Source organism: Cololabis saira, chromosome 22, assembly GCF_033807715.1.
Source record: "Cololabis saira isolate AMF1-May2022 chromosome 22, fColSai1.1, whole genome shotgun sequence".
NCBI classification, from domain to species: domain Eukaryota; kingdom Metazoa; phylum Chordata; class Actinopteri; order Beloniformes; family Belonidae; genus Cololabis; species Cololabis saira.
In genome coordinates this window covers 14,678,357-14,703,908 of record NC_084608.1, presented here as the reverse complement: position 1 = coordinate 14,703,908, position 25,552 = coordinate 14,678,357, and the positions used below count along the sequence as shown (strand labels likewise).

The 25,552-nt window shown below is 39.8% G+C and overlaps 2 protein-coding genes and 3 non-coding genes across 8 annotated transcripts in view; 4 read left to right on the top strand and 1 right to left on the bottom strand.

The window, feature by feature from the left end:
* Positions 1-17,715, top strand: part of myripb (myosin VIIA and Rab interacting protein b) — a 159,334-nt gene extending 141,619 nt beyond the window's left edge. Inside the window, exons 10-18 of one of the 4 annotated variants that reach the window (XM_061713334.1) lie at positions 530-1,047; positions 4,638-4,787; positions 5,511-6,266; positions 6,490-6,552; positions 13,528-13,716; positions 13,791-13,952; positions 14,064-14,159; positions 14,269-14,329; positions 15,104-17,715. In XM_061713334.1, the coding sequence (XP_061569318.1) occupies positions 530-1,047; positions 4,638-4,787; positions 5,511-6,266; positions 6,490-6,552; positions 13,528-13,716; positions 13,791-13,952; positions 14,064-14,159; positions 14,269-14,329; positions 15,104-15,150 (2,042 nt within the window). In that variant the 3' untranslated portion in view covers positions 15,151-17,715. Of the gene's footprint in view, positions 1-529; positions 1,048-4,637; positions 4,788-5,510; positions 6,267-6,489; positions 6,553-13,524; positions 13,717-13,790; positions 13,953-14,063; positions 14,160-14,268; positions 14,330-15,103 lie in introns of all 4 variants that reach the window. The other 3 variants (XM_061713333.1, XM_061713336.1, XM_061713335.1) reach the window with 3 other exon arrangements.
* Positions 17,716-17,781: 66 nt separating this feature from the next.
* On the bottom strand, positions 17,782-22,645 carry prlh2 (prolactin releasing hormone 2). The gene is made up of 3 exons (XM_061713337.1): positions 20,743-22,645; positions 20,104-20,336; positions 17,782-18,160 (listed from the first exon to the last, which is right to left on the bottom strand). Exons 2-3 carry the CDS (start codon positions 20,255-20,257, stop codon positions 17,955-17,957), a joined length of 360 nt encoding a protein of 119 aa, XP_061569321.1. The 5' UTR covers positions 20,258-20,336; positions 20,743-22,645; the 3' UTR covers positions 17,782-17,954.
* On the top strand, positions 22,469-22,541 carry trnar-ccg (transfer RNA arginine (anticodon CCG)). The gene has a single exon. It is a non-coding gene; the product is annotated as a tRNA-Arg (tRNA).
* Positions 22,646-23,700: 1,055 nt separating the features above from the next.
* On the top strand, positions 23,701-23,773 carry trnar-ccg (transfer RNA arginine (anticodon CCG)). Its single transcript has one exon. It is a non-coding gene; the product is annotated as a tRNA-Arg (tRNA).
* Positions 23,774-24,416: 643 nt separating this feature from the next.
* trnar-ccg (transfer RNA arginine (anticodon CCG)) lies at positions 24,417-24,489 on the top strand. Its single transcript has one exon. It is a non-coding gene; the product is annotated as a tRNA-Arg (tRNA).
* Positions 24,490-25,552: the final 1,063 nt, after the last annotated feature.

The following is a 25,552-nucleotide window of genomic DNA, read 5'->3' as shown; positions in this document are numbered from 1 at the left end:
TTTATAAAAGTAGCCATAGAGAAAACCTCCTCTTTAAAAAACCATTCCAATTTAACATCATCCTCATTCCAAAACAACTCAGGTTTACAATCTTGCATTCTCTGAAATAAAAACTTCCTGGCTTCATCATACAATGGACAATAAAACAAAAAATGAAGTTCATCCTCAACAACATTCAGGTCACAAACACTACATAATCTTTTCTCTTCAGGAACAGAGTTATACCTACCTGTTTCTATGGCCATGTTATATATGTTAAAGCAAGAGAAAACGTGTTTTTCATAATAGATCCCCTTTAAATGGCAGGTGTTTCTCCTGAGCATACAATAATGCACATTGATTTAGGTAGTTTCAGTTAACTACTCTTTAAAAGGTCTTTTGATAAGTTATTATTTAAGAATAAATGTTTTGCACAATGTTTTTGAATGTCATTGATTGAATTTCATTGATTGCATTAAGGGTTTGTGGGTATAAAGTAAACATACTGTTTGTCCTGGATCTCCATCTGCTGCTTGTGCTGTTCCTCCAGGTGCATCGTCGGTGCTCCAGAGCCCAGATGGCAATTGGATCGCTCTGCACAGCTCTCAACTGTCTCGGCCCAGCCTGCTCACCAAGAGGAAGAGCCTGGTGTTCAGCGTGCTCGAAAAGGAGTCCAACGTTGTCTCCGCTTACGATGAGATGGGATCCGACTCTGATGTGGAGGATGAAGGCGGCTGGAGTTCAGCGCTGCGACAGTTCCGCCGCAAACTGTCAGACGAGACCTACTACACAGACTCACAGCACGACCCGGAGTGGACTTACACCCAGCACCTTCCCGTTACCTCGCCGTCCTCCGGCCAGTACACCAACACGGAAACTCTCAACTCGGACTCCGAGGCATCGTCCGTGGTGTCTGCATGTCCTCGCAAACCCCCTCACCACCTGATGAGGAAGAAGGGACCACCGGATAACTACCTGCACCCTCATCAGCAGCTGCTCTACCACCAACAGAACTTTGCTCCATACCCAACCCACTCAGAGGCACTGGATGTAAACTTTAATCCCAAGGTAGTACATCTTTACGGCATAATTTTAGATTATTTTACATTACATGAAAAGCAGGACATGTGATATAAGTAGAGATATTAACAGCCTGTGCTACAAGTGAAATACATCAATACATATCCCTATTTTAAGATACTCAATTATTTTTAAAATGTTCCATTATTTACTGTAAAATACTCATAATTAGGGGTGGGTATTGGGAAGGACCTCACGATACGATACGCATCACGATACTTGAGCCACGATACGATACACATTGCGATATCCCGATTATGCGATATCCCGATTATTATATTCTACATAGTTCACCGAAAAATTTAAAAATGCATTACACATCTTAAAATCCAAGTTGTATATATGTACATCAGATGATAGTGATGGATCTTAAAATCCTAGTTGCACGTTCATCAGATTATAGTGACAATTCATGGGACAAACTGAGTCAAAACAATGTTTTATTATAACTATACAAGCTAAAGTTACAACATATTTGTATATGTTTTTCATATTATTTACATCATATGAAATTAACATTAAATTTAGTATGAGGTTGCTTTAATTATGTGGCAAATGATAATAAACACAAGAAAGATGGGTACTAAAACCAAGGACAGGCACAGTGATCAGTCAGTATAGATATAAATCCATAAATAAATAAACCTCTGTCCATTAGTTTTCATTTTTTAAGGACAGGCAATTGTGTTATATAAAAAATTAATTATAAAATGAAATAAAACGTGAAATAAAACCGGAGCTCAGTGCAGGGCCCTCCCAGGGTTGGTAGAGAGTGGCAATGCCCAGGACTGTCACTTAGGTGGGAGCACTGGGTGATATAATGGGAAAGAAATCGGGGATAAAAAAAAAAATAATAATAATAATAATTAAAAAAAATCGATATTCAAATTTTGAATATCGATATTGAATCGGCTGGAAAAGTATCGCGATATATTGCCATATCGATACTTTTGCCCACCCCTACTCATAATAGAGAAATACTCTTTTGTTCAGCACTGTAGCCAGGCTGACAAAGAGGTTACTGCACCTCTCAGTGGTTAATACTTTATGAGCTTCTTGAGCAATAAAATCATGTGAATTAGAGAAGAAATCAACCAGGCCCACCCAGCTGTGGCTGTGGGCGTTTCTTCAGCTTCAGGGACGTCCCCAGGTCCTGACCTGTTCCTGTACAGCTCCCTGAGCTCACCTCAGTCATGAATAAAGCTAAATCATCCACATGTCTGTTAGATCCAATCCCAACTCCACTACTCAAAAATGTTCTCCGTCTTATTGGTACAACAATATTGGATGAGATCAACCTACCCCTGAAATCAGGATATTTGCAGCGGGTTTTTAAAGTGGCAGTAATTATACCTGTACTCAATAAAAACCTTTCTTGACCCAGACATTTTGGCAAATTATAGACAAATTTCCAACCTTCCTTTTTATTTAAAATCCTCTAAAAGGTAGTTGCAAGCCAGTTATGTGACTATTAGTATCGAAATGATTTATTTTACATTTTTCAGTCAGGGTTCAAAATACATTGTAGTACAGAAACAGTGCTGGTTAAAGTCACAATGACCTTCTTATGGCCTCAGATAAGGGATTAGTTTCCATACTTTGTTCTACTGGACCTCAGTGTTGCTTTTGACACTGTAGATCATGGCATTTAACTTCACAGGTTAGAGCATGTTGAGGGACAGCTTCAGGTTGGTTTAAATTATATCTATCTGACAAATTCCAGTTTGTTCATGTACACAAGGTTTCTTCAGAACAGTCGAGGGTCTGCTACGGTGTCCCGCAGGGTTCAGTGCTAGGGCCGATCTTGCTCAGTTCATACATGCAGCCCTTGAAAAGTCTCATCCAGAATACATTTTTCTTGCTATGCTGATGATACGCAGCTCTATTTGTCTATGAAACCAGGAGTAACAGAACAGTTAGCAAACTTCAGGCATGTAAGGACATCCAGGACTGGATGTCCACTAACTTTTTGCTTCTAAATTCAGATAAAACAGAGGTTATATTTTTGTTCCCAAATACCTTAGGAAGAGATTAGATGATGTGATGGCCTCCAGAACAATTGTACGAATGTAGATTTGGAGGACGGGCCTTCTGCTATCAGACACCATTACTATGGAACCAACTTCCAAATTGGGTTAAGGAGGCTGACACCACCTCCACCTTTAAAACGTTTCTCATTAGTAAAGGCTATAGTTTGTGTAAGCTCTAGTGTGTAGCTGCAGCTCGTCTTAAACAGAGTTTCATCCTAGATATGCTGCTATAGGTCTACGCCGCAGGGGGCACCATCATGATCCACTGAGCGCTGCCCCTCACCCCCTTAGCTTTCCTCTCCTTCTTTCCTTCACCTTAATCCTCAGCTATAGATAAGTAACTCATGAGCACAATTGTTCTTCAGTGTTCTTGTAGTTTGTTGTGCCAGTCTGCCCCCTCTTTTTATCTTCTGCACATGTTCGGAGGCCAGAGCTTCAGGAGCTGCACGCTGCCCTGCAGTCCCGTCCTCTGACCTTCCCAGTGTTTACCTGCATCTGTCTATATAAATATCTCTGTAGGATATCTACTGACATCCTGACCTGTAGTCTCACCCTCTGACCACACCATTCTGTTTATATGGTCGTCTACTGTATGTAGTACATCAACTAACCACATATCAGTCATATGCACACACATATTCATACATAAATTTAATTTAATTGAAATACTTCCTATGATTGATAAATTAAGTAGCATTATTATACTAAGTATAGTCATATGGAAAAAACTCAGTACAGCCTCTTTCAGTTCAACAACAGACCTTCTCTCAGGACACAATAAAAAGTCCTTTGCACTTCCTACAATAAAGTAAATACAAGCTGTTTAGCACATGTTTAGAAAAAGTTTAACAAGATTCAAATCAAAATGTTAGAGCAGTAGGTGGAACAAGGTAAGTACAGCTGGAAATTCAGTATTTTGTGGACCTACATTGAGCAACACTACGCCTGGAGCAGTTGTTTTCTGTGTGATGTGGTCAGTCTCTCACATTACTGTGCAGGAACTTTGATCCACTCTTCTTTACAATAATGCGTCAGTTTATTGAGGTTTGCAGGACTTTATTTCTGTTCAGTTCTCTTGAAGTTCAGCCACAACATGGGCTTTAACTAGATAACACTTTCATTATTTTCTTTTCTAGCCATCCTGCTATAGATTTGTTTTGGTGCTTGGGACCATTGTCTTGCTGTATGACTGAAATTCAACCAAATTTCAGCCGTCCCACAGATTATATCACATTTGACTTTGTAATACCTTTGTACATATATAAGTTCATGATCGATCTTCTTGCTGCAAAGCAGTCCCCCATGCTGGACAGCTGGTCTGAAGCATCTTTGCAAAATGTGGGGCTGTATATTCAACCATAAAACTCCACTTTGTACTCATATGTCCAAAGAACAGACCTTGTGCAGCTTGTTCTGATGTAACTATACAAACCTAACCAGACAAGAGGTTTTCTCCTGACAGCCCTGATATGAAAACTCCCAAACATTCCTCACAAAATATTAACACACATGAAATAACCTCATGTCACTTCCCGTCCTGTCTTCCAGGTGTTGGGAGACAGCAGTGAGGGTGAAGAGCAGCAGTGTGACCCTGTCAGAAGATCACGGAGGAGAAGAAAAAGCAAAAGGGAGTCATCAACAGAGCAGAGCAGGCCTGGAGGCCAGAGCCATGCACAGTCCATCTTCCCTTTTGCACAGGTGAGATGTCACACCTCCAGTTATATAAACTGGAGTCAAAGCCTATAACTATTTATTTATTTATTTTTATTTTATTAGTTTGCACACAATAAAATTAACACTTGCAATCAAAATAGTAAAACAAATGTGACAGGAGAGGTCAAAAAGCCAACAGGCTTATGCAACGGACCTCCCCTCAATTTAGGAAGTAAAATAGTAATTACAAAAAATCAAAAAACAAAAACAACAAGACGAAGACTATAAACAAAAACAAAGAAGATTTGACTACATAGTTACAGATCATCAACACACACAAAAAAAAAACAAACAAACAAAAAAAAAAAAAAAAAAACTTGACATTTTTTAAATGTGAATTAAATGAGATGATAAATTTCTTTTAAAAATCTCTAGAGAAGCAGAGCTTTTGATAATGTGAGATTTGGAGTTCCATATCTGTACACCGCGATATCTGAGGGAAAACTGGCCGTGTTTAGTTTTATAAAAAGGAAAATGAAAATGATTAACCTGTTTAGTATTATATGAATGTATTTGAGAATTATAAGTGAAAAAATTACTAAACGATAGTGGTAAAGAAAAAGGCAAAAACTATAACTGATTCATTTCTGTAACTCACTTTGTTTATTTGACATTGCACCTTGCTGCTCTCTTTTTTTTTCATTTGTTTTCTGGTATGCTTATTTAGCTTATTATGTGCATCTTTGTCCATCTGTTTCCACTTTGAAGGAAAACAGTGGTTTTCTACTCAACGCCCTGCTAAAGAGGGGTTTAAGTGAGGAGCACCCGGTACCTGACAGCACGCCAGCAGCCACGGTTGCACCAGACACCCTAAAATTGGATGCCATGACACCCGAGCCAGTAGACTTTGATACAGCGGCTCTGAAATCCCCAATCACCAACATTACTCAGGCCCACTCTTCGCCTTCAGGGCCAAAGATCTTTTCTTGCAGCTTGGATCTTGGACCCGGCTGTGAAGAAGCACTGGAGGAAGACATGGAATCCAGGATCAGCCAGCTGGTCACCCACGGCGACAGCAAAGACAGCAGCTCCTCCGACGAGAAGTACGCAAAATTGTCTGTGGACAAACAGGTGGACAAAGAAAGTGAGAGACCGAAAGAGATATCAAGACAAAGGAAGTGGGCAAGTGAAAAGAGAGGAAAAGAAAGCGAACTGGTGGAGCAAGTGAATGGACAAGAGATCAGAAGAGGTTTGAGACAAGTGAGAAGTGCTTCGGTGCGAGAGGAAGGAAGGTTTCGGGAGAAGAGGTTGGAGAGAGGAGAAGGGAGTTTTGAAGAGAATGTATTTGAGCAAGAGCAGAGGAGAGGAGAAAAGAGAGACTTGAACAGACAAAGTAAGAGACAGCATAAAAGAGATGTGGAGAAAGAAGCTGGGCAAAAACATGCAGCCAGAAGGAGCGGGTCCAGTGCAAGTTCACCTGCTGTTACACCTTGTTCCCAGGAGGGGGCGCTGTCAAACAACCAGGTGAGGAGATGAGGAAACTGCTCAATTTATTTCCTTCATTCATGTGATGCTTCTTGCACTGCTTTCTGTTCAATTATTTTTTTCTCATTTCTTGCTTTAAAGATATTCATCCATATCACCATTGTTTGTGTCGATCTACTGTATGCTGTCTTTTTCTTTGCTTGTTTTTTGTTCCTTTTTTTTGTACTGTGTGTTACTTTGAGTGTGTGTGTGTTCGTATCAGATGGGACAGAATGACCTGGAACCACAGCAGAGGCTTCAGTTGCTGTCCTCTGTCTTACAGCAGGTGAGATCATGCAGCAGCTAGAAAACAAAAAAAAACCCAGCATCCTTTTATATTTTGCTGCAAGCTACGTTTGAGGTCACAAGCTAAATTAAATGCACTCCCTCATTGCCTCAGTACAATAAGTGCACACATACACACATTCAAACCTGCATTTATGCGCGCTCATACATCACAACGGCCCATTTCTCTCAAACTTTCATTTTCCTTTATCTACATTCATCGGCATGCCTGTTCAAACTGTGTTATAGTTGAGTGCATCTTTTTCCTGAAGACATTTATCACGGGAGATCTGCACAAACAATTGTTATTAATGAAAGCCTCAAAAGGTCACACTGCAACACACCCAGAGGTGCAGTAATATTTCATGTCTGGAAAGACTATAACAACTATTCCTCTTTTTGACTTTTGCTGCAGCTGTCTCTTTCATCGCCTTCACATAAACGCCTAAAACACTTTTATCATCTGAGAATGCTTTGCTTATACTTAGGATACTCGTAGTCCTATGTAATTAGGATTATTATGGTCTAAATCAGTGTCTCCCAAGGCCCCCCCTGGGGGGGCGCCTGAGATCTCTGGGGGGGCGCGAAACTTTGTCTGCTTTGAGGATATGCAGTTGTAAAAATTATATTTGCGCATGTTAAATAAATAAAAAATCATAATAACACACCTAATGGAACACTGTAATCCAAGTCTGTATAAACCCACGTAGTATTTTAAAATGACCAAAATATATTTCTAAGTGATTTAGCAGGATAAAAACTTAATAAATTATTATTATATCATTATTCAACATTTAATCATACTACTACTCCGACAGGTTGTTAAAGGAAAAATTTAAAAAAAAATTTGCTCTCTTAAAAGAGACATTTTTCAGTAATTATTTTATGTCCTTGCAATTATTTTCTGTGCGTATTTTATACATCGGTGACACAAAATGAAGGTGAGAAAGACAAAGTCATATGTATACAATCATCTTTATTATCGACCGTACAGGATAAACCAAAGAGAAATGTATCACAAAAACATAATTAATGTTAATTTTTTTCAATTAAAGATTTTTAACGAATCATTTTACTCTATTGGTGCCAGTACGTACGGGTCGGGGGGCCCGGCTGGTCTTAGACACAAGTAGGGGGGACAAGGAAAAAAGGTTGGGAACCACTGGTCTAAATAATAATGAAATGTGCCATCTTAGATGATTTGGCCTGAAAGCAGTGTACCAGTGCGGATATTTTCTCTCCGTGAATACTCTGAGATAAAACCCACATCCAGTGACGGACAAATGTAAGGAGTGAGACTCTTTGTTGGTCATTAGTCGGGTGCATTATGAGGGTCTTTTTATGAGTCATTCCTTCTCTCGCAGTGTGAATGGCACATGTACTAGTGGGATCTATTTCTGCTGGTTTTCAGAGCTCCCTTTACAAATCCATCCGGAGGGTAAACATGTCAACAACAGGGACATTTGTGTCTTTCTCTTCCACGTTTTGTACTCGCATCAATGTAGAACATTTGGAAGAACATCGGTTTGTAATCAAGTCTTTATTAATCAAGTTACTGAGAGAAAAATGAGTCCTCCGTGCGTTATGACTCACTTCTTTTATAATTATCTGCAACATTTACGGTTTGCATCATCTTCACCAGAAATATGGACAGATGAGATTCTGGTCAAACGATGAAACAGAAAAAACACAGAATGCAAAAAATACAAAAGTACAGCTGTTGCCAAAAGTTTTGATATATGGCACAAATTCATTTTCACAAAGTCTGCTGCCTCTGTTTTTATTATGGCAATTTTCACATACGTTAACAAACACAGTTTTGATTAAGAGGAGGATGAAGATCACTCTGTGATGCTGATTGAGTTAAAGAGCAGTCTGGAAGCTTTATAAGGAGGGTTGTGCTTGAAATCATTGTTTTTCCTCATTTAACCACGGTTACCATCCAGGAAACATTTGCAAAAAGGGCATTTAATAAAGTTAATTTTGTCCATGGCGCAGTGGGTTAAGCAGCGGGCCATGTATTGGGGCTGCGGTCCTCCTCCTGCGGTCGCGGGTTCGAATCCAGCCCGCGCGCCTTTGCTGCGTGTCTTCCCCGTTCTTTCTCTCTGCCCCTTTCCAGCCTGCATCTCCAGTGGAGGGCCACTAGAGCCCAAAAAAACCTTTAAAAAAAAAAATACCTGATATGTTAAAAGGAGGCGGAACTCACCTGTCAAATCTGACAGGTGAGTCACGCCTCCTTTTAACATCAGCTGATAAATGGCAGGTCATACACACCATCTTGTGACTGATGAAAGCGAAAGGGATCGCCGAAACATGTCAGGTATTTAAAAAAATAAATAAATAAATAAATTATTGTCCGACAAAAAGAATTAGCAAATTAAAATGTGCAAAAAGGGTTTCGCAGACAAGGATAGTGCTGCTTCTAAGATTGCAGCTATATCAACCATTTATCCAAGGAGAGAGGCTCAATTGTTGTGAAAAAAGGCTTTAATGTGCTCAGGAAAATCCAGCAAGGGCCAGGACCGTCTCCTAAAGTTGTTTCAACTGCGGGATCAGGGCACCACCAACAGAGCTGGTTCAGGAGTAGCAGCAGGCAGGTGTGTGAGTGCAGCTGCACGCACAGTGAGACTTTTGGAGGACGGCCTGGAGTCAAGAAGGGAAGCAAAGAATCTACTTCTCTCCAGGAAAAACATCAGGGACAGACTGATATTCGGCAAAAGGTACCAAAACATCCTCTACAAGCAACCTCTCCCAACCATCCAAGAACAGTTTGATAAACAAGCCTTTCCAGCCTGATGGAGCACCTTGCCGCAAGGCAAAGGTGATAACTAAGTGGCTCGGGGATCAAAACATTGACATTTATGTCCGTGGCCAGGAAAGTCCCCAGACCTTAATCACAATAAGACCTTGTGGTCAATCCTCAACAGGTGGGTGAACAAACAAAAACCCACAAATTCTGACAAACTCCAAGCATTGATTTGGCGCGACTCTGCCGCCGCCATCAGAGGCTAACTGACAGCACGTCAGGCTGCACCGCAGAGGTCGTGAAAAAGAAGGGTCAACACGGCATATACTGACTCTTTGTGTAAACCTAATGTAATTGTCACTAAAAGCCTTTGACACTTACGAAATGCTTGTAATTCTACTGTAAGTATTGTAATGCACCATGTCACCACGCTGACAAAAAAGATTTAAAGACACTGAAAGAGCAAACTTTTGTAAAAACCAATATTTGTGTCATTCTTAAAACTTTTGGTCACAGCTGTACAAATAATTATTTATCCATCCTGCTTCTCTAATATTTGCCACACTTGCACTATATTTCTATATTACATGAAAACAAACCAGATTTCCTACATCCTCTGATGGCAGTGAGACGTCTGTCAGACTGTTTGATCCACATGCTGATGGCGGGTCTTTGAAGTGGATGAGGACATCTCCACTTCACTATTGACCAGCACAAATCAATGTCTCAACGACTGAAAAAAGATGCCTCCCCCTCATTTTCCTTTTCTTTTTTCCATGCCTCCCTTTTCTGAACACTAGCTGGAACTGAACTTTTCAGATTCTCACACTGGCTGCGAGGAGTCGATATGTCTTGGATGCCAATGATCAAAGCTTCATCCAATGATTCATTCATTAATGAAGAAGATCAGAGTCCCTTCAGCTCATAGCCATTTCTTGCTCAGTGTTTTCATCTTGTCAGGGAATAAACACCCTTTTTCTCCATACAATTATTTTTTTATGCTACAAAGGGGCTTGGGTTTGTATTGAAGCGGCTCAAACTGATCAATAATGACAGTCGTGTCAGTAAAGACAAGTTAAAGGATACGGAGTTGACCAAACTCCAGCCTGTATCCCAGCAGCTCTCCACCACCGATCTGACTTCTTGACTCGTGGCTTTTCTGCAGCGATGGTTGCAGCTAGGGCTGTTCGATTAATGGATTTTAAATCGTAATCGCGATTATGTAATTAGAACGATGTTAAAACGTGAAAATCGTAAAATCGATTTTTCACTTTTTTTTTTTTTACCTTGTCTGCACACATATTAATGATTGATACCATATTAATGATTGATGGAAATACCTCTCAATACCTGCGACAAGTGCCCCATCGGAGAGGCTCTTTAGTGTAGGAGGGGGCGTTGTAACGGCCACCGGGCATCCCTCAAGCCAGATGCCGTAGACCGGCTCGTGTTCCTTGCAAAAAACTTGCAAATGTGAATATCAAATGTAATGACTGACATTACACACCTCTACCTCCTTCATGGGTTGCATTATTATTTAGCATGCAAAGACCCAGTTTAGTTTAATTAGAAAATGTCTTGTTTTATTTAATTGGAAATATAACTTACTGTATGTTTGCAAGTGCTGATTTGCTGATTTTTTTTTTCCAGAGATAAAACTTTATATTTTATTATATTTTTTAAAACTTTTTTTCAACTTATTTTACAGAGTTTTGCACTTTATTCATTAATTTTTGGTTCAATAAGAGCAAAGTTTGCACTTATATCCCAATGGGGCAAATGTTCAATAAAAAAATCTTTGAAAAAATTTCTTTGCCTTTTGTCAATTCACAAAATAATCGTAATCGTAATCGAAAATCGGATTTTGAGAGAAAAAAATCGAGATTTTATTTTTGGGCAAAATCGAACAGCCCTAGTTGCAGCTCAGGTGGCCTTCATCTTTGCCTCATCAATAATTCTACCAGGTACTGTGAGCTCCAGAATGATCAGTTTCTTGGTGAGTTGTGGAGCAATGATCATGTGTAGTGTATCCTGTTATGCTGGCGAGAAACAGTTTTGCTCCAGAGACAGGTTTGCAACTGGGTAGGACATCGTAAACATCTTGAACCGGTGGAGCTCTGCTTTTAAGCCATCTGATCACATGATTGTTCGTTGCTCCTTGTTGTCTCATTCCCACCAACCTGCCGGCTCGTACTTCCTCCCACAAGTGTTGAACAAGATGTTGCTGGCCTTTAACTGGAACATGGCTGACCCTGGCTGCTGGGTAATAACCTCCACTTGCACGTCCTGTTGCTCAATCTTACCTTCCCTTTGTTGGTATTCTGTTCAACTCAGAATAGAAAATACATTCTTCTCCTCACATATAAATCCCTTCAGAGCCTTGCTCTCTCTCTTATATTCAGTTCAGTAAGCAGGTTTAGGCTTGAGAGTAACATGCTTATTTTTTCATTAGTCTGTCATAGGCTTTAACTACAAGTGTGTTTACTAAGCCATAAGTCCATCTATTCCCTAGTTTATGATTTTATGACTTTATCTCATCTTATCTTTTTAATTTTTAAACAAAAATAATGCAAAGACTACAAAAGATATTTTGTTCTATATATTGTTGTCTTGCATTTGGAATGTGATGCCATCAACAGGCATTCTTTGTTACCTGACATACCAAACATTTTAAAAGGGTGGCAGGTCTGGACTGCAGGCATACAAGTCTAAAACTGGAGCTTGGCTCTTCTTCCATGTGCAGATCAGGGTTTGGCATCATCTTACTATCTGGATATCGCTGTCATGTGCAGAAATGAATCCTACCACAGAGTCGTGTTCAGCCCATGATTTCCAAAAAAAGAAATAAGATTTTGGACTGATGCAACATAAAAAAGTCCCTAGCGTCACCGGGGCACAGAGGACTGTTCCAGTTTACATCACTTCATCACTTGCTGATGTAAAATGTGTCTTCGCATAATAGAGAGGGTGAAATAGCACATATAGGGCTTTTGTGGAGGAAGCAGCAAGCTTATTTTCACAGATTTTCATTTGATTTCCACTTTATAATAATGTGCTTTTAACTACTTACATATATAGCCAGAATATGTAAATAGTAAAGCCACCTCAGGAACTGAAACTTTAGCTTTAATTATGAATAGTTGACTGTGTTTGTGTTTGTCAAAATATAAAAAATTAAATGTTTGTGTTATTTAGAGGGACGTGAGCCCTGCATCACAATTCAAACGCCTCTCCTGGTCCGAAGGGGAAACCTGCAAACGTGTCGCCTCAGATCAGAATGAATTAATGCAGCCGCCCCATCAGGGGCCTGGAATTCCCAGCATTCCTTTTGAGCTTTGTTCCAGCATACAGAGACTTCTCTGAGTTTCTCGAATCCTTCAACAATTTGTGTTCAAGAGATGAAGAGTTCGCTCGACCGTTTTGCAGTTTCACATTTAGAAACATGGTTGTTGAACCGTCATCTTTTCTCTCAGATACTCCAGCAGTCGTGTCGCTCACCTGTGGCCAAATATCCTTTTCAGTTATAAGACATTCCCCCGAGTACTTCCAGTCTTTTCGGACTGTAGGTGTTTTTCTCACCTCAACGACTGTGTAATGTTCAGAATCATCATGTTTGAAGGTGTGACTTCTTGACATCCCTTATCTTTGCAAATGAAAGAAATTGTTCATTATTATTTTATTTCCTTTTGCTATTTTGAGCTCTTGTTTTGTCTTCAGTTTAATGCTTCCAGATCTTAAATAAATGCTTCTCTGCACTTTTTGGTAATAATGTTTTGTTTAGTTCAGTCTAGGGCTGTGCGATTAATCGATTTTAAATCTAAATCGGATTTATTAATCAAGACGATGTTAAAAAAAGGAAAATCGGAAAATGGATTTTCCTTTTTTGCAGCTGGCTGCATTACAGACAGAGCTCGTCTAGTCATGTTTGTTTGGTCAAGAAAATTGTAAATGTTGTCACTTTACTAAACTCAAGGAGGATTTACAGTATCTTTCAATTGCACTTCATTCCCATTAGGGAAATGTGTTTGCTATTTTTCTTTAAAAATAAAGATAAAATATTTGAAACAATTTATTCCATTGTCTTTTGTAGTTTTACCAAAAAAATCGAAATCGAAAATCGGGTTTTCAGAGAAAAAATTCGGGATTTTATTTTTGTCCAAAATCGCCCAGCCCTAGTTCAGTCAAATGTTTTCCTCTCAGCCCTGCTGATGAACTGTGTGTTCGCAGCAGAAGTACTCAGCAGCGTCGCTCTGCAGCATCACCACGGAGGTGCTGAAGGTTTTGAACGCTACAGAGGAGCTCATCGGGGAGGCAGGACGCGAGAGCTACACCCCCTCAGAGTCCATGAGCGCCTCTCCCATCTCCAGCTGCTCTGAGACCCGCAGGCTGGACCAGAGGCTCACCAAGATGGAGGAGAACGTGAGTTAGAGAGTTCAAGAGAACCTCAGCTCCATATTTGAAGCATCTGTGCTTAGCTCCTCTTCTGTGTGCAGGTGTACCTGACGGCTGGGGCTGTGTATGGTCTGGAGGGGGCGCTGGGAGAGCTGGAGCAATGCGCCCGCGGTATTAACTGTTCAACTACAGACACGGAGCTGGCATTCCTGGAGGACCAAGTGGCCACTGCAGCAGCTCAAGTCCAGCAGTCTGAACTACAGGTGCTCAATGTTTGATCAGCTTTTCTCTTGGGCCTCATTCTCTACCATATACTGAACAAAAGTTCCAATTTTGGATTAGTGTTTTTATATAAATCGTCTTTGTGCATGAAGGTCTCAAACATTGAGGCCAGGATATCAGCGCTGAAAACAGCTGGGCTAAATGTCGCCGCCTGCAATCGCTTCTCTAAGTTCCAGCCAAAGTCCAAGGTAGCAGTCTTAAACTTTATAGTAAAGTACATTTTAATACCTAAAAGGGACTTAACTGATATTTTGTAAGTCTACTTATAGCTGTATAACTCCTACGCTTTGATTGTAGCCCGAAACCCTGGACTCATCACGTCATCAGAGGAGGAAACTTCCAGCGCCTCCGCTCAAAGGTATCAAACCGGCTGTTTTCCTTAAGTTTGGAGAAAATTTCAAGCGTTCACACAGAAAACTTTGGATGCAGAAAGAGATAAACATACATTTCGAGGTATTATTGGAAGCTTTTTTGTTTTAATCTTTTTGAGCCCGACCCAGCCCGACACAGGCGAGGCGACACAGCAGTCGGCCGACAGCGGGCGACGTCGGGTCGGTGTGTCCTCGGCTTTATACAGCCTTGCATACACGTGAACTGTGTGCATTTGTCTATAGTAAAGCTCCCACATTTTGCACTTTGTCAAACAAGATGGGGAAAGCTGCTGAAAGGATGTGAATGCGTGAATGCGTCTGTTTAAAAAAGGGGACCAAGTAACTAAAAAGCCCCTTTCCATGTAAAGCAGCTAAATGGAAATGCGCACTAAACAAGAAGAGGAGGATGCTTTATCAAGCAACAAGAAGTCGGCTCCTTTTCATGTCGTAAATGGCTTGTTTCTGTCAGCCCGTTCTACTATTTTCTTTTGACTCCTTTCTTCTTCACTTTAATGCATACAAAAGCTCCTATTCAGGGTGGTTTTGTCAGCGCAGCCTCAAAGACGAGTGGCAGATCATATCATTCATTGCAGCTTAGAGCATCCTTTCCATCCGTCCATCATCAACAGACATGAGTCAGATTTATTATATATTTATTGTATCTCATTCATAGTTTCTCCTTTTTTCCCTGGTTAAACCAAAAACCAAAGGTTGTTTTAATTGCCTTTTTGTTTATTTCTGCTCTGCTTTTCCTGTTTCAGAGAAGTTGGAGTCGGAGCAGCAGGTGGCCGTCTCTCGGCCACAGTGACAGGCAGCAGCACAAGTCCCTCAGGGCCGGGGACGGGGCTCCTTCACATCCAGTGCCTTGACGCAGCGTCTGCCTCCAGCTCTAGGCCAAGCAGGAGCCAACACCCGCCCTGTGTGCTCCGCTCAGCACTCATCCCTCAATCAACCACATCAGTCCCTCCTCACAGAAAACAGGACTGGCTCTTTCCCTTCTTCCCCCTCTTCCCTCTCCAGTCCTTCACTGCTAACAAGATACGTCATCTGAGGGTGACTCAGCAGTCGATGTGTCTGCCTTAAAATCTGCAAACACTCCTCACGATGCATACGACTCAAAAACATCTCTTTCTCTCTTTCTTTGTGACAAAGAAAACATGCATTTACTTTTTCAATCTGTTTGCAAGAGTGTTGTGATTTGATGTACAATGAAGCTGTGGAGAAAATAAGAAACAAACTAACAAAAAAACATGTGAAACTTTATGTGATTCATTTGTCCCAAAAAGAGACTGAGCCAGATTTTATACTGCATCTTCTTTCTTACCAAATAAAATGATATTCAGAGCTTTCTTTCTTCTCAGACACACACAGCAGCTGACAGGCTGTAACTGTCTGTTTGATGATTGTAAAATGTTTTTCTATTTTAACAATAAAAAAAGACATTATCCACTCATCTATAAAGAGTGTAGAAAAATGAGATGAATCAGGCCTAAATGTTTGTCCTTTTCTGTGACGATGATGTGCTACAGCAATGAAGGACTTCGAAGCACATGAGAAATGTCAGTCTACACTCTAGTGCACAGATATAATCATTTTTGAAAGGAAGGTTTGCCATTTTGGATTTAATTTTTCTCGTTTCTGCCCGGTTAGAAATAAACGCATGTCTCTTCTATTAGTGAGTTAAAAAAAATGGTGGAAATAAATTGACTTCTAGCAGCCAATAAATTTAGTTAACAGTTTGGGGGGCAATAATCATATCCATAATCTAGCTCCCACATGCCTCTGTTTTAGTTCAGTTCTGGTCTTCAGCAAATCCTCATTATTATAAAGTGATTATGCTCCACTCCATCCACCAGCTCGCTGCCAACTGCAGCAGCTTTACCCTCCAACAGTATTGTAGGTTTTAAAGTTTTAACAGCGTTGTGACAGCAAAACAAGTCATGAGATCCTGCATATTTCATAGCTCTGTGTGCTGTTACTTTTTGATTAATCCACTTACTGTAAAGTTGTTTCCATTCATGTCTGAAGAAAAAGACCCACAACAAGCTCAATGCAATGTCTACAAGATCCAACATCTGGCTTCGGTCTCAAAAATGTCTTTATCTCAGTCCTTTTTTCTTCTTTTTTTACTTTCAACATTTGTGGCCTTTGATTTGAACGAAGTGTAATTTCATGTTACTTTTGTGTTGCATTCAGAAAATCTTATATATATATATCAAATGCCATGAAACCATGATTTTGTTACGAGCAATTTATTTTTGTATCTACTGAACGTTTTTATGCAATACCACTGAATACTGCAAACTAAAGGCTTTATCCTCTGCTAAAATGAACCCCTCTCAGTCAGTCTCTCACATGTGTGATGACTCAAAGTGCTTTCAGTGTAAGCCTGCATTTACCTTTTCATTTTGTTGTTGTTGTTTTATCAATAATGAGGGTAAATGCTACAAAAAGCACAGGCGACAATATTAGAAGAGGCCAGTGTGAATCAGACAGAACTCCTTAAATATTAGATTTGTGAAGACTGCCTTTTTATTTTTGGCTGATTTTTCTTTGCCCCCTGACAGCTTCTGTTAATTAGGATCTGATTTAGTCATAAATATGCTTGTTTTTGCTTCGGTTAACCTTAAAAGCCGGACTGGGTTTCCTGACGTATTGCATGAAAGGTGTGATGATGATGATCCCCCGTATGAATGCTCTGCACCTTTCTATTTGGTGACCTCTTCAGCGCAGGTTTCCGTATCCTTAGGTTTGCATATTGATCCCGTACTTTCGTCAGTCTTGTTCTCTGGAGGTGTTGTTGTATAAAAGCATGTTTCTGGTTTTATCGAATTGATGTAACATTTCCCATGAGAAGCACATCCACAAGGGTCCAATCATCAGTGTTCTGTATTTTTCTAATGTAAAAAATAATAATAGTAACAATAATATCACATCACAGAATTTGTTAATATGTGTATATGTGTGGAAAAGATTATATAATATAGAGTAATGTTGTTTATTGCCCAATCACAGTTGACGAATCTTTCAGTGTTGTGTGCAAAAGATTGTAAAGTGGTCAGGACTCATGAGGCTGGATTCACACAGGAAGTCAAACATACTGTTGCAACATTGTTAAGGAAAAAAAAAACAAATGTTCCTCTTTGTTCCTGTTTAAATCCAGTTTGAATGACTATGAAGAGGTTTACTGTGCACAGCTCCACAGACGGGCCACTCACTTTTCTTGTGCAATCGTTTGTTGCAATCCATATGACATGTTGGGGAAAATATTATCAAGCAAAAAATGCAGATTCTCTATGTGCCACAATATTCTGAGAAATAAAATGTATTATGAAACAAATAAAATTTGCCAACTTTGCTAAATATCTTGTATCTTGCCCATGCACAAAACACGGTAAGGTTGGAAGGAAAGACAAGAGATCGAATCACAACATCCTGATTTATTAATCAATATATAATGCATTTTTATGTACAGATGCTTTTGGAGAATGACTTCTCCAAAACGCCATGACAGACGAGGTTGGAAGTAAAAGAATGTACAAGTTCAATTATGGAAAAACGAGAAGGAAAACACTATAAACTTTTGGAGGGATGGGGGAGGAGAACACCTCGTCATGGCAACCAATCGCTTTCCTCTCCATCGAGTACTTTTCCCAGGTCCTCCTTATTTCTGAGGCTGTTGAGCAGCAGCTCCAATGTCCTGACGACAGGCTGTACCTCGCCTCTCCCCAGCTCTTCCACGCTGCTGTGTCTCTTCCCGAATCGGCCGATGGGTCTCACCCCACGGCCCACATACCAGAATGGGTCTATCTCTGGACCTGGGAAACACAGAGACGAGTACCAGTGGCAAAAAAAGCAAAGCAAGATTAATAAAAATTGATAAAAGATATCACTTTTAGAAACATCTTGGAAAAACACGACAGTGAAAAGATCAACGTTAAAGTAAGAAAACAGGATGACTTTGCTTTTGTGAGAACATTTAGTCTTAAAGAACATTTAGTCTTAAAAAATACAAGACTAAAACTCAGAATGCAATTTGAGTTCATGTCTGGCTTCACCTGCACAAATCTTGCCATATCATCATCTTCTTTCTCACTCTTTCATTGTAAAGAAGTTTCATGTGGTACACAAAAAAAACATTTGGCTTTCGGCTGAGGATTTTGTGATATGCCCATTTGGAATAGCATCTCTGCCAAATTGGGTTCATTGTAGGATTCACTCAGATGTCATTGACTGTTCTTTGACACACAATCAGTTATTCATGGCAAAGTTACAAATGACACAACAAAAGGGCATAATTTATGGGGTAATTTATGTCCAACTCTTGGTCGGAAGGTACTGAATAAGCTATAAATTCACAATCCAATATGTCACGCATTTATATTCAATTTTATATTTACGCATCTTATTCATATGTTTCAATGTTTATAGACTAGTGAATCTATTTCTAAGGTAACTTTGAAGCCACTTCTAATAAAAAAATCCCACTTCAAGTCTGCTTTCTTTCTTCCTACTTGATAAAGAAACTATCGGTGCGTCCGAAATGCCATACTAAAAAGTATATACTAAAAAGTATACTTAAATTCGGCACACTTTTGAGTAAATATCAGTAGTGTGCATTAAATCGGACGTACTATTAAGAGCACACCATGGTAACCTGTTACAGCAGCAGTAGCACCGCTCCGCTCTTTCCCGTTTATTCTGGCCGAAACAAGATGACATTATAAAATATTATTAAATATGAATATTATAATATTAATATTATATAATAATATTATTATACTTAATATTATACTTATGACATATACGTATCACTTAGCAACCAAACGCCGCTGCATTGCATTGTGGGAAGTTTCTGCTCGGCTAGTGTCCATCAATCCACACTAATACATTTCTCCGGAATGAGTATGGATAGAGCATACTATTGAGTACGTTCTAATGTTTCGGACGCACTAAAAAATCTCGCACACTCATTTGCATACTCATTAGGGTGGAAGTATGCGATTTCGGATGCAGCCCATGTCTCTTTTAAAATCTTAAAATAAAAAAGCTATAAATATCTTGTTTATCTTTAAACTTGAGACTTCCATCTTGACTCATAATTTTATGTATAGGCTATATAAGTATAAAAATGTAAATTCAAAATTAAACAGAATAGGTCCAAATTACGGAAGAGTATTAGGGCCAGGCAAGAGAAAAAAAATTTGAGAGTGGAAGATTTTTCTTTATTGTGCACTTCGAGAAAAAAGACGAAATGTCGAGAAAAAAGTTGAAATGTCGAGATTAATGTTGAAATACAATTTAGAGAAAAAAGTCGAAATTTCTTGAATAAAGTCGAAATTTCGCCTTTTTTCTCAACATTTCGACTTTTTTCTCGACATTGTACTTCAACATAAATCTCGACTTTTTTCTCGAACTTTCTACTTTTCTCGACATTTCTACTTTTTTCTCAACATTTTGGCTTTTTTCTCGACATTTCGACTTTTTTCTCGAAATTCTACTTCATCATTAATCTCGACTTTTCGACTTTTTTCTCGACATTTCGACTTTTTTCTCGAATTGCATAATGAAAAAAAAATCTTCTCTCCTCCTCCTCTAAAATATTATTTTTATTTTTCTCCTGCCTGGCCATAATACTCTTCCCTACCAAATAAACTGTTCATGAGTGACGTGATGAAAACATTAGAGCTGCTTTCTGCCATGCACTGTTATTGCACACTGAAAACTACACGAAACAAGGCAAGAGCAGGGCGGTTCTTACTTCTATTGTCAACGTTGTGAACGATGTGGAAGTCGTGCTCCACGGTGGTACTGTGAGCTGATGCTGAGCTGATGCTGAGGCAGGAGGAGAGCAGGAGCAGCAGAGCCGCGCTCAGCACGCAGCGCCGCGCATCAGCCGCGCTCACACACAGCATGCTCTGGAGTCTGGCAAGGCACCGGGGAGGACACTTCACTTTCCTTTTTTTTTTTAGGACACCTGAAACGCACGGCAGTCTATGGAAATGTGAAAAAAGATGACGGTGATGCAGTTAGATGTCAAACTCTCTTTCAGCCATCTGTGTGATAACTAACATTTTAATGTTCCAGCTCTGAGAAGGGAGAAAATGTTTGGAAGTCATATTTATAACTCAACATTGAGCACCAAAATCCATATCACTTCCTATTCATTAAAAATCCTGATGTCCCTTGCAAATACACAGTAGATGCAAAAAAAAGTTATATTTTAATGAGTCCAAATGTGTCACAGGATGTGTTGGAATAAGAAATCATAATCCATCTGAGTGATATCAAGAAATATTTTAGCACCAACTTAAATACAAATTTCTCACTTTGCTAGAATGAATAAACTAAATTTGGTAGAGTTTATCAAATGAAATATTGAAAGGGAAATACTACTTACCCTGAACTTTGGTAAGCAGGCTGAGGTCAGTTGGTGGAGGTTTGAAGTCGTTATTGAAGAGCAGGTGTTGCCTCAGCTTATATATGTATCCATGCTGCTCTTCAGGCACTTGGATGATGAATCAAGAACGTCACTCACTCAGTGATCCCAGAACACAGGATGCATCACCCATCCTCCCCTCCTCCTCCTCCTTCTCCTCCTCCTCATCCTCCTCCCACTCTTTAAAACCCCTGGTCCCTTTCAGAATGCTTGTTTGGATTTGGAGCCTTCCTGATGTCCGTCACGCAGCAGAGCAGTCCATCAGGGAGTCAATGGCATGCAGACAACTTTAAATTAGTGAACATGGGGGGACCCATCAGATCAAGTAGCTCTGTCAGACGCTGACCCGGAGCTGTGGTGGGCGTTTTTGATGAGTCTTTCATCAATCAGCTTGATTACAAGCCACACGGCAGGACACAATCAACCATGTATTCTTGAACACGACATCATGTCAGAGCAACTTACAAGCAGGTGGAACTTTCTGGATAATATTATAAATACAGCTGCTGAAAATTAAAATATCAAATTCAGTTGTACACGCATGATGAAGCTAACAAGACAACTATTGTATAAAAATATACATATTTGATAATAAAAGATACCCTCGGCACTTCAGAGCCAGAAAATTCCATAAAAATTTGCCAAAGGAGAAGTCAGAAACTTTGTATGCTGTTTCCAACCAACAGATTAGTTGGTAAAAGTGATGAATGTGAATTAAGCCACCAAGCTCATAAGAAATTCACCTTGTTGAATGTATTCAGGTGTGAAGACATCTTAGAGCATTTAAATCAATGGAAGAAAATGTCCAAATTGTGCACTTAACCATACAGTTTCATCTTAAGAAGCACATAGCATGAAGAGTACCATTATAAAAGTGTATGTGGGGAAATGTTACGCAAGAAATCAGTTATTTTGTGCTTGAGAGCATTTGGGTGTCTGAAGTGACGACTGGATGGAAAAATCGGACATAAAAATCAATATCAATTTTTCTGGGACCCCCTAAGTTTGTAAAATTGTTGTGCAGCAAGTAGTTCAGAGTTATTACTTAGCTTTGAATTACATTTGCTGATCTGCAGCATTAACATATGTGTTAGTACAATGCTAAGAAAGAAAAGCATAAGGAATGGTCTTTGAGATGTAATTATTACTGTATATTAGTCTGTAAAGGCCTAAAAAGATAAACCTACTTCCAAACAGTGTGGTGTTCAACATTCTACCAGTGGGAGGATTATTCACAATTGAAAAGCATTTTTAATGCTTCGCCAGTTGTGTAGCAGTGGATGTCCCATGAAATGCTCAGAGGAAAAAAATAAACCAAGACTGAACATGTCTCGGGTTCTTTTTCTGTACATCAATGGAAATTAACAATCAACAAGCAAAACCTAAAATGATGCATCTTTAAACTAACAAAACATCTGAAGTCCGACTGTTACCAAAAACTGTTTAACTTTGTAATTTGGTTTGCACTGTGTTTCTTTATGTGTTTGAATTGACTTCACTAGCAGGAAATTCATTGAAACTCTTGAAGGTTGTAATATTATCAATAAATATGACAGTTGGTAAATGGTAAATAGGGGAAGTTGTGGGGAGAAAGCATCTCCTGCCATTGATCTCCAGGCATTCATTAAAAAAAACTGATTTTGTGGTTTTCAAGTGCTGTGAGAAACACCGTTACATACCAAGATGTGGCCCAGTGGCCTAATGGATAAGGCATCAGCCTCCGGAGCTGGGGATTGTGGGTTCAAGTCCCACCTGGGTCGGGAAGCCCCATGGATCATGTCAAATTACAAATTACAGCATGAATTATAATCATGTTCGCACAATTCAAATATCCTTTAAAAATAAGTTTTGGCTTTGAGGTGCCACCACCTCATTTTGATCATTTTGTCTCATATATTGATTTGGCATTGGTTTTTACATCAGCTGCCTTTCCTGACACGACCCTCCTCATTTAACCAGGCTTGGGTCCAACACTTTCAACTATTACCCTCATCTACGGTATTTTCACAAAATATCACTGCCCAATTGATGTCTTTAGTAGTGTGTGACGCAAATGGTTGTGCTGTAAATGTGTGTCCAACAACGTACAACTCCACCCTAAAGCTGTATTTTGCTCCCCCGTCATATGGAGATCAAATTGCATGATGCAAAACCTGGCTGCAGTAATGAGAAGATAAGTACCTGAGGATGTATTCACACCACAGCATAGACACATTCATGAATAATAGAGCTAATTAGATTTAAGGAAGGAGCCGTCATTTGAAACCACGGGTCATGATTGGTTGGTTTGCAGTCACAGATAGTTGTGTGAGGTTTAGATTTGTGTAGAAAAATGCATTAAAGATCAATTCACATGATGTGGTCTTGCTGGTGTTACCAAAAACCGCATTATACAGCTGAAATAACAAATAAATCTAATAGTGTGTATTTGCATCAGAATAGCATGAGCAAGAAAAATATTTAATGTAGTATGTGTTAAGAATAGAACAACTCCATTCACAAAAAGAAACAACATATGACCTTTCTATTCAAGTTAAACGTTTTATTGTGGGCCATGGGAGCCCTGAGGATTACATTATTGATTGAGAAAGCCTTACTTGCAGGATGATTTACAACTTGACCCAGCTAAGCTGTGTGATCTAAATCATTCCCCTTCCCTACAACGGTATTTTGTTAATTGCCTCACAATTCATGGCTCCCAGAGAGCGTGGGCTGGGAGCCATGTGTTGCTTTTTTGAGTCTCTTTTTGAAAAAAAAAAAAAAAAGAAAAGAAAAAGTCCAGTTGGAAAGTAAATGGTAAAGAAGGGAAGTTGTGGGGAGAAAGCATCTCCTGTTAAGCATTGATCCAACAAAAAAAATGATTGTTCAAGTGCTGGTAGATATATCTATTGAATACACCAAGATGACCATTGGATCGGTGGCCCAGTGGCCTAATGGATAAGGCATCAGCCTCCGGAGCTGGGGATTGTGGGTTCAAGTCCCACCTGGGTCGCAAGCCCAATCTGCCCTTTAGTAAAATAATACATCTGAAGATAACCAACAATACATCAATTATCTCAAGGCCATTTATGATTAATTACAAGGTGTATTTGCTGTCAGTGGCAGTGGGCTACACTCTTGAAGGAAGGAATTTAGAGACATCACCAGATGCAATATGCATCTTTGTTATTATGGGAATAAGCTGGAGTACCAAGAAAAAACTACACTAGCAGGGGGAGAACATGGAAATGATGCTCCTGTAACCCTCCCAAACACCTGGCAGGTGTAGGCTGAATCATGTGAAATAGAGGAATCACAGTCCTCCAAGAAATAAAGACACTGGATAGCAATGGTGTGGAAACTTCCAAGTTAGGGGCGGGGGGTAAAAAAGGAAAGACCACCTTGACATCATCACTTCACACAGTAAAAATCTAACATACCTTCAGTTTCATATCTAATCCAATTGAAAGTTTAAAAAAAGATTACCAGTAACTAACAACCCACAAGATGGATCACTGACAAAGATACAGTCTTTTAAGGTGTGAATGGCCACATCAAAGAGTTTTAGATGGCCGGATCCTTCAATGGGATAAGGGACATGAGACGATATGGTGTATCGTTGGTGAAAGGTGAAAGAAAGTCAGGACTACAGGGCAGGTCCAGTGGCCTAATGGATAAGGCATCAGCCTCCGGAGCTGGGGATTGTGGGTTCAAGTCCCTCCTGGATCAGTAACTACAATAAGAACAAATAACAAACATCTGATATCTTATATATATCATATCATGCTTTCTTCACCTAACTGTGCTGCTACTTGTACCAGCAGGTTCTGTGCATATTAAGCACCTTTGTGAGCCCTGACACTCCTTCTTTCAGTTCTGGGATGTGGTAACATCTGAAATTAGTGGGTGGATGGATTTATTTGTGAGAGTTTGTTTTCAAAATATAGGCACTTTTTTATTTTTTTTACTAAAGTTATAAAAAGCTATAATATTCATACCATCATACCATTCATACCAGGCAATACTGGCCAGATTGTGTTAGGGACTCATTCAGTGGTCCTGGAAGTCTTTAGAAACTACTGCCAATGAACACTGAGGAGAAGAACTATCTTTCTTTTTATCAGGGCAGTATCAAGGTGTGTTTTAGAGGAAAAGGGTAAAAAACACATCTGTGCCAGCACCATTGCTTGTAATCAGATCCCCTCTAGTTTAGTAACCTGGTCAGAGTAGAAAACATATCACGACACGTGGGGGATTTCACCCCAAGTCCCGCATGTGAAGTAGAAGGAGGGAGGACGGGCATTGGTGTCAGGGTGTAGAAATCCAGGGAGATGAAGAAGAGACCAAGAAAGAACCATCATGGAAATGATCATTGTTTGTATTGTTTGCATTTGTTATGATCAGATACGTGGACGGTGAATTGGCTCAGTCTTAAATGGATATCTGATCCGGGGCTGATCTGAGGCCCACTTGTGCCGACCACACGAGCACACTGACAGTGGGCACGAGCCCAATATGAAACCACAGACCATATTGGGCCCCTATTTATATCTCAGATTACCCCCCACGTAGAGATGCAGCAGAAGTGCACTGCACATACTAGTTACAGTTTCAGTTGCACTAAACTGAAACTGTAAAGTGGATGCTCTGCTGCCTCTGTGTGGCCAAAAAACCTATGCACACATTCTGCATGAATGATCACAAAAACAGGTCCTCTATGGGTTTCCTGTACACTACTGAAACCAGAAAAGCAGATCCGATGTCAGGATTGGGGGGGACACCAACCTGATTT

Coding starts and splice junctions, on each gene's coding strand:
- prlh2 (XM_061713337.1), bottom strand. CDS start 20,257: ATGCTGTGTGTGAGCGCGGCTGATGCGCGGCGCTGCGTGCTGAGCGCG. Junction 18,161..20,103: donor TCACAACGTTGACAATAGAA/GTAAGAACCGCC, acceptor TGTGTTTCCCAG/GTCCAGAGATAGACCCATTC.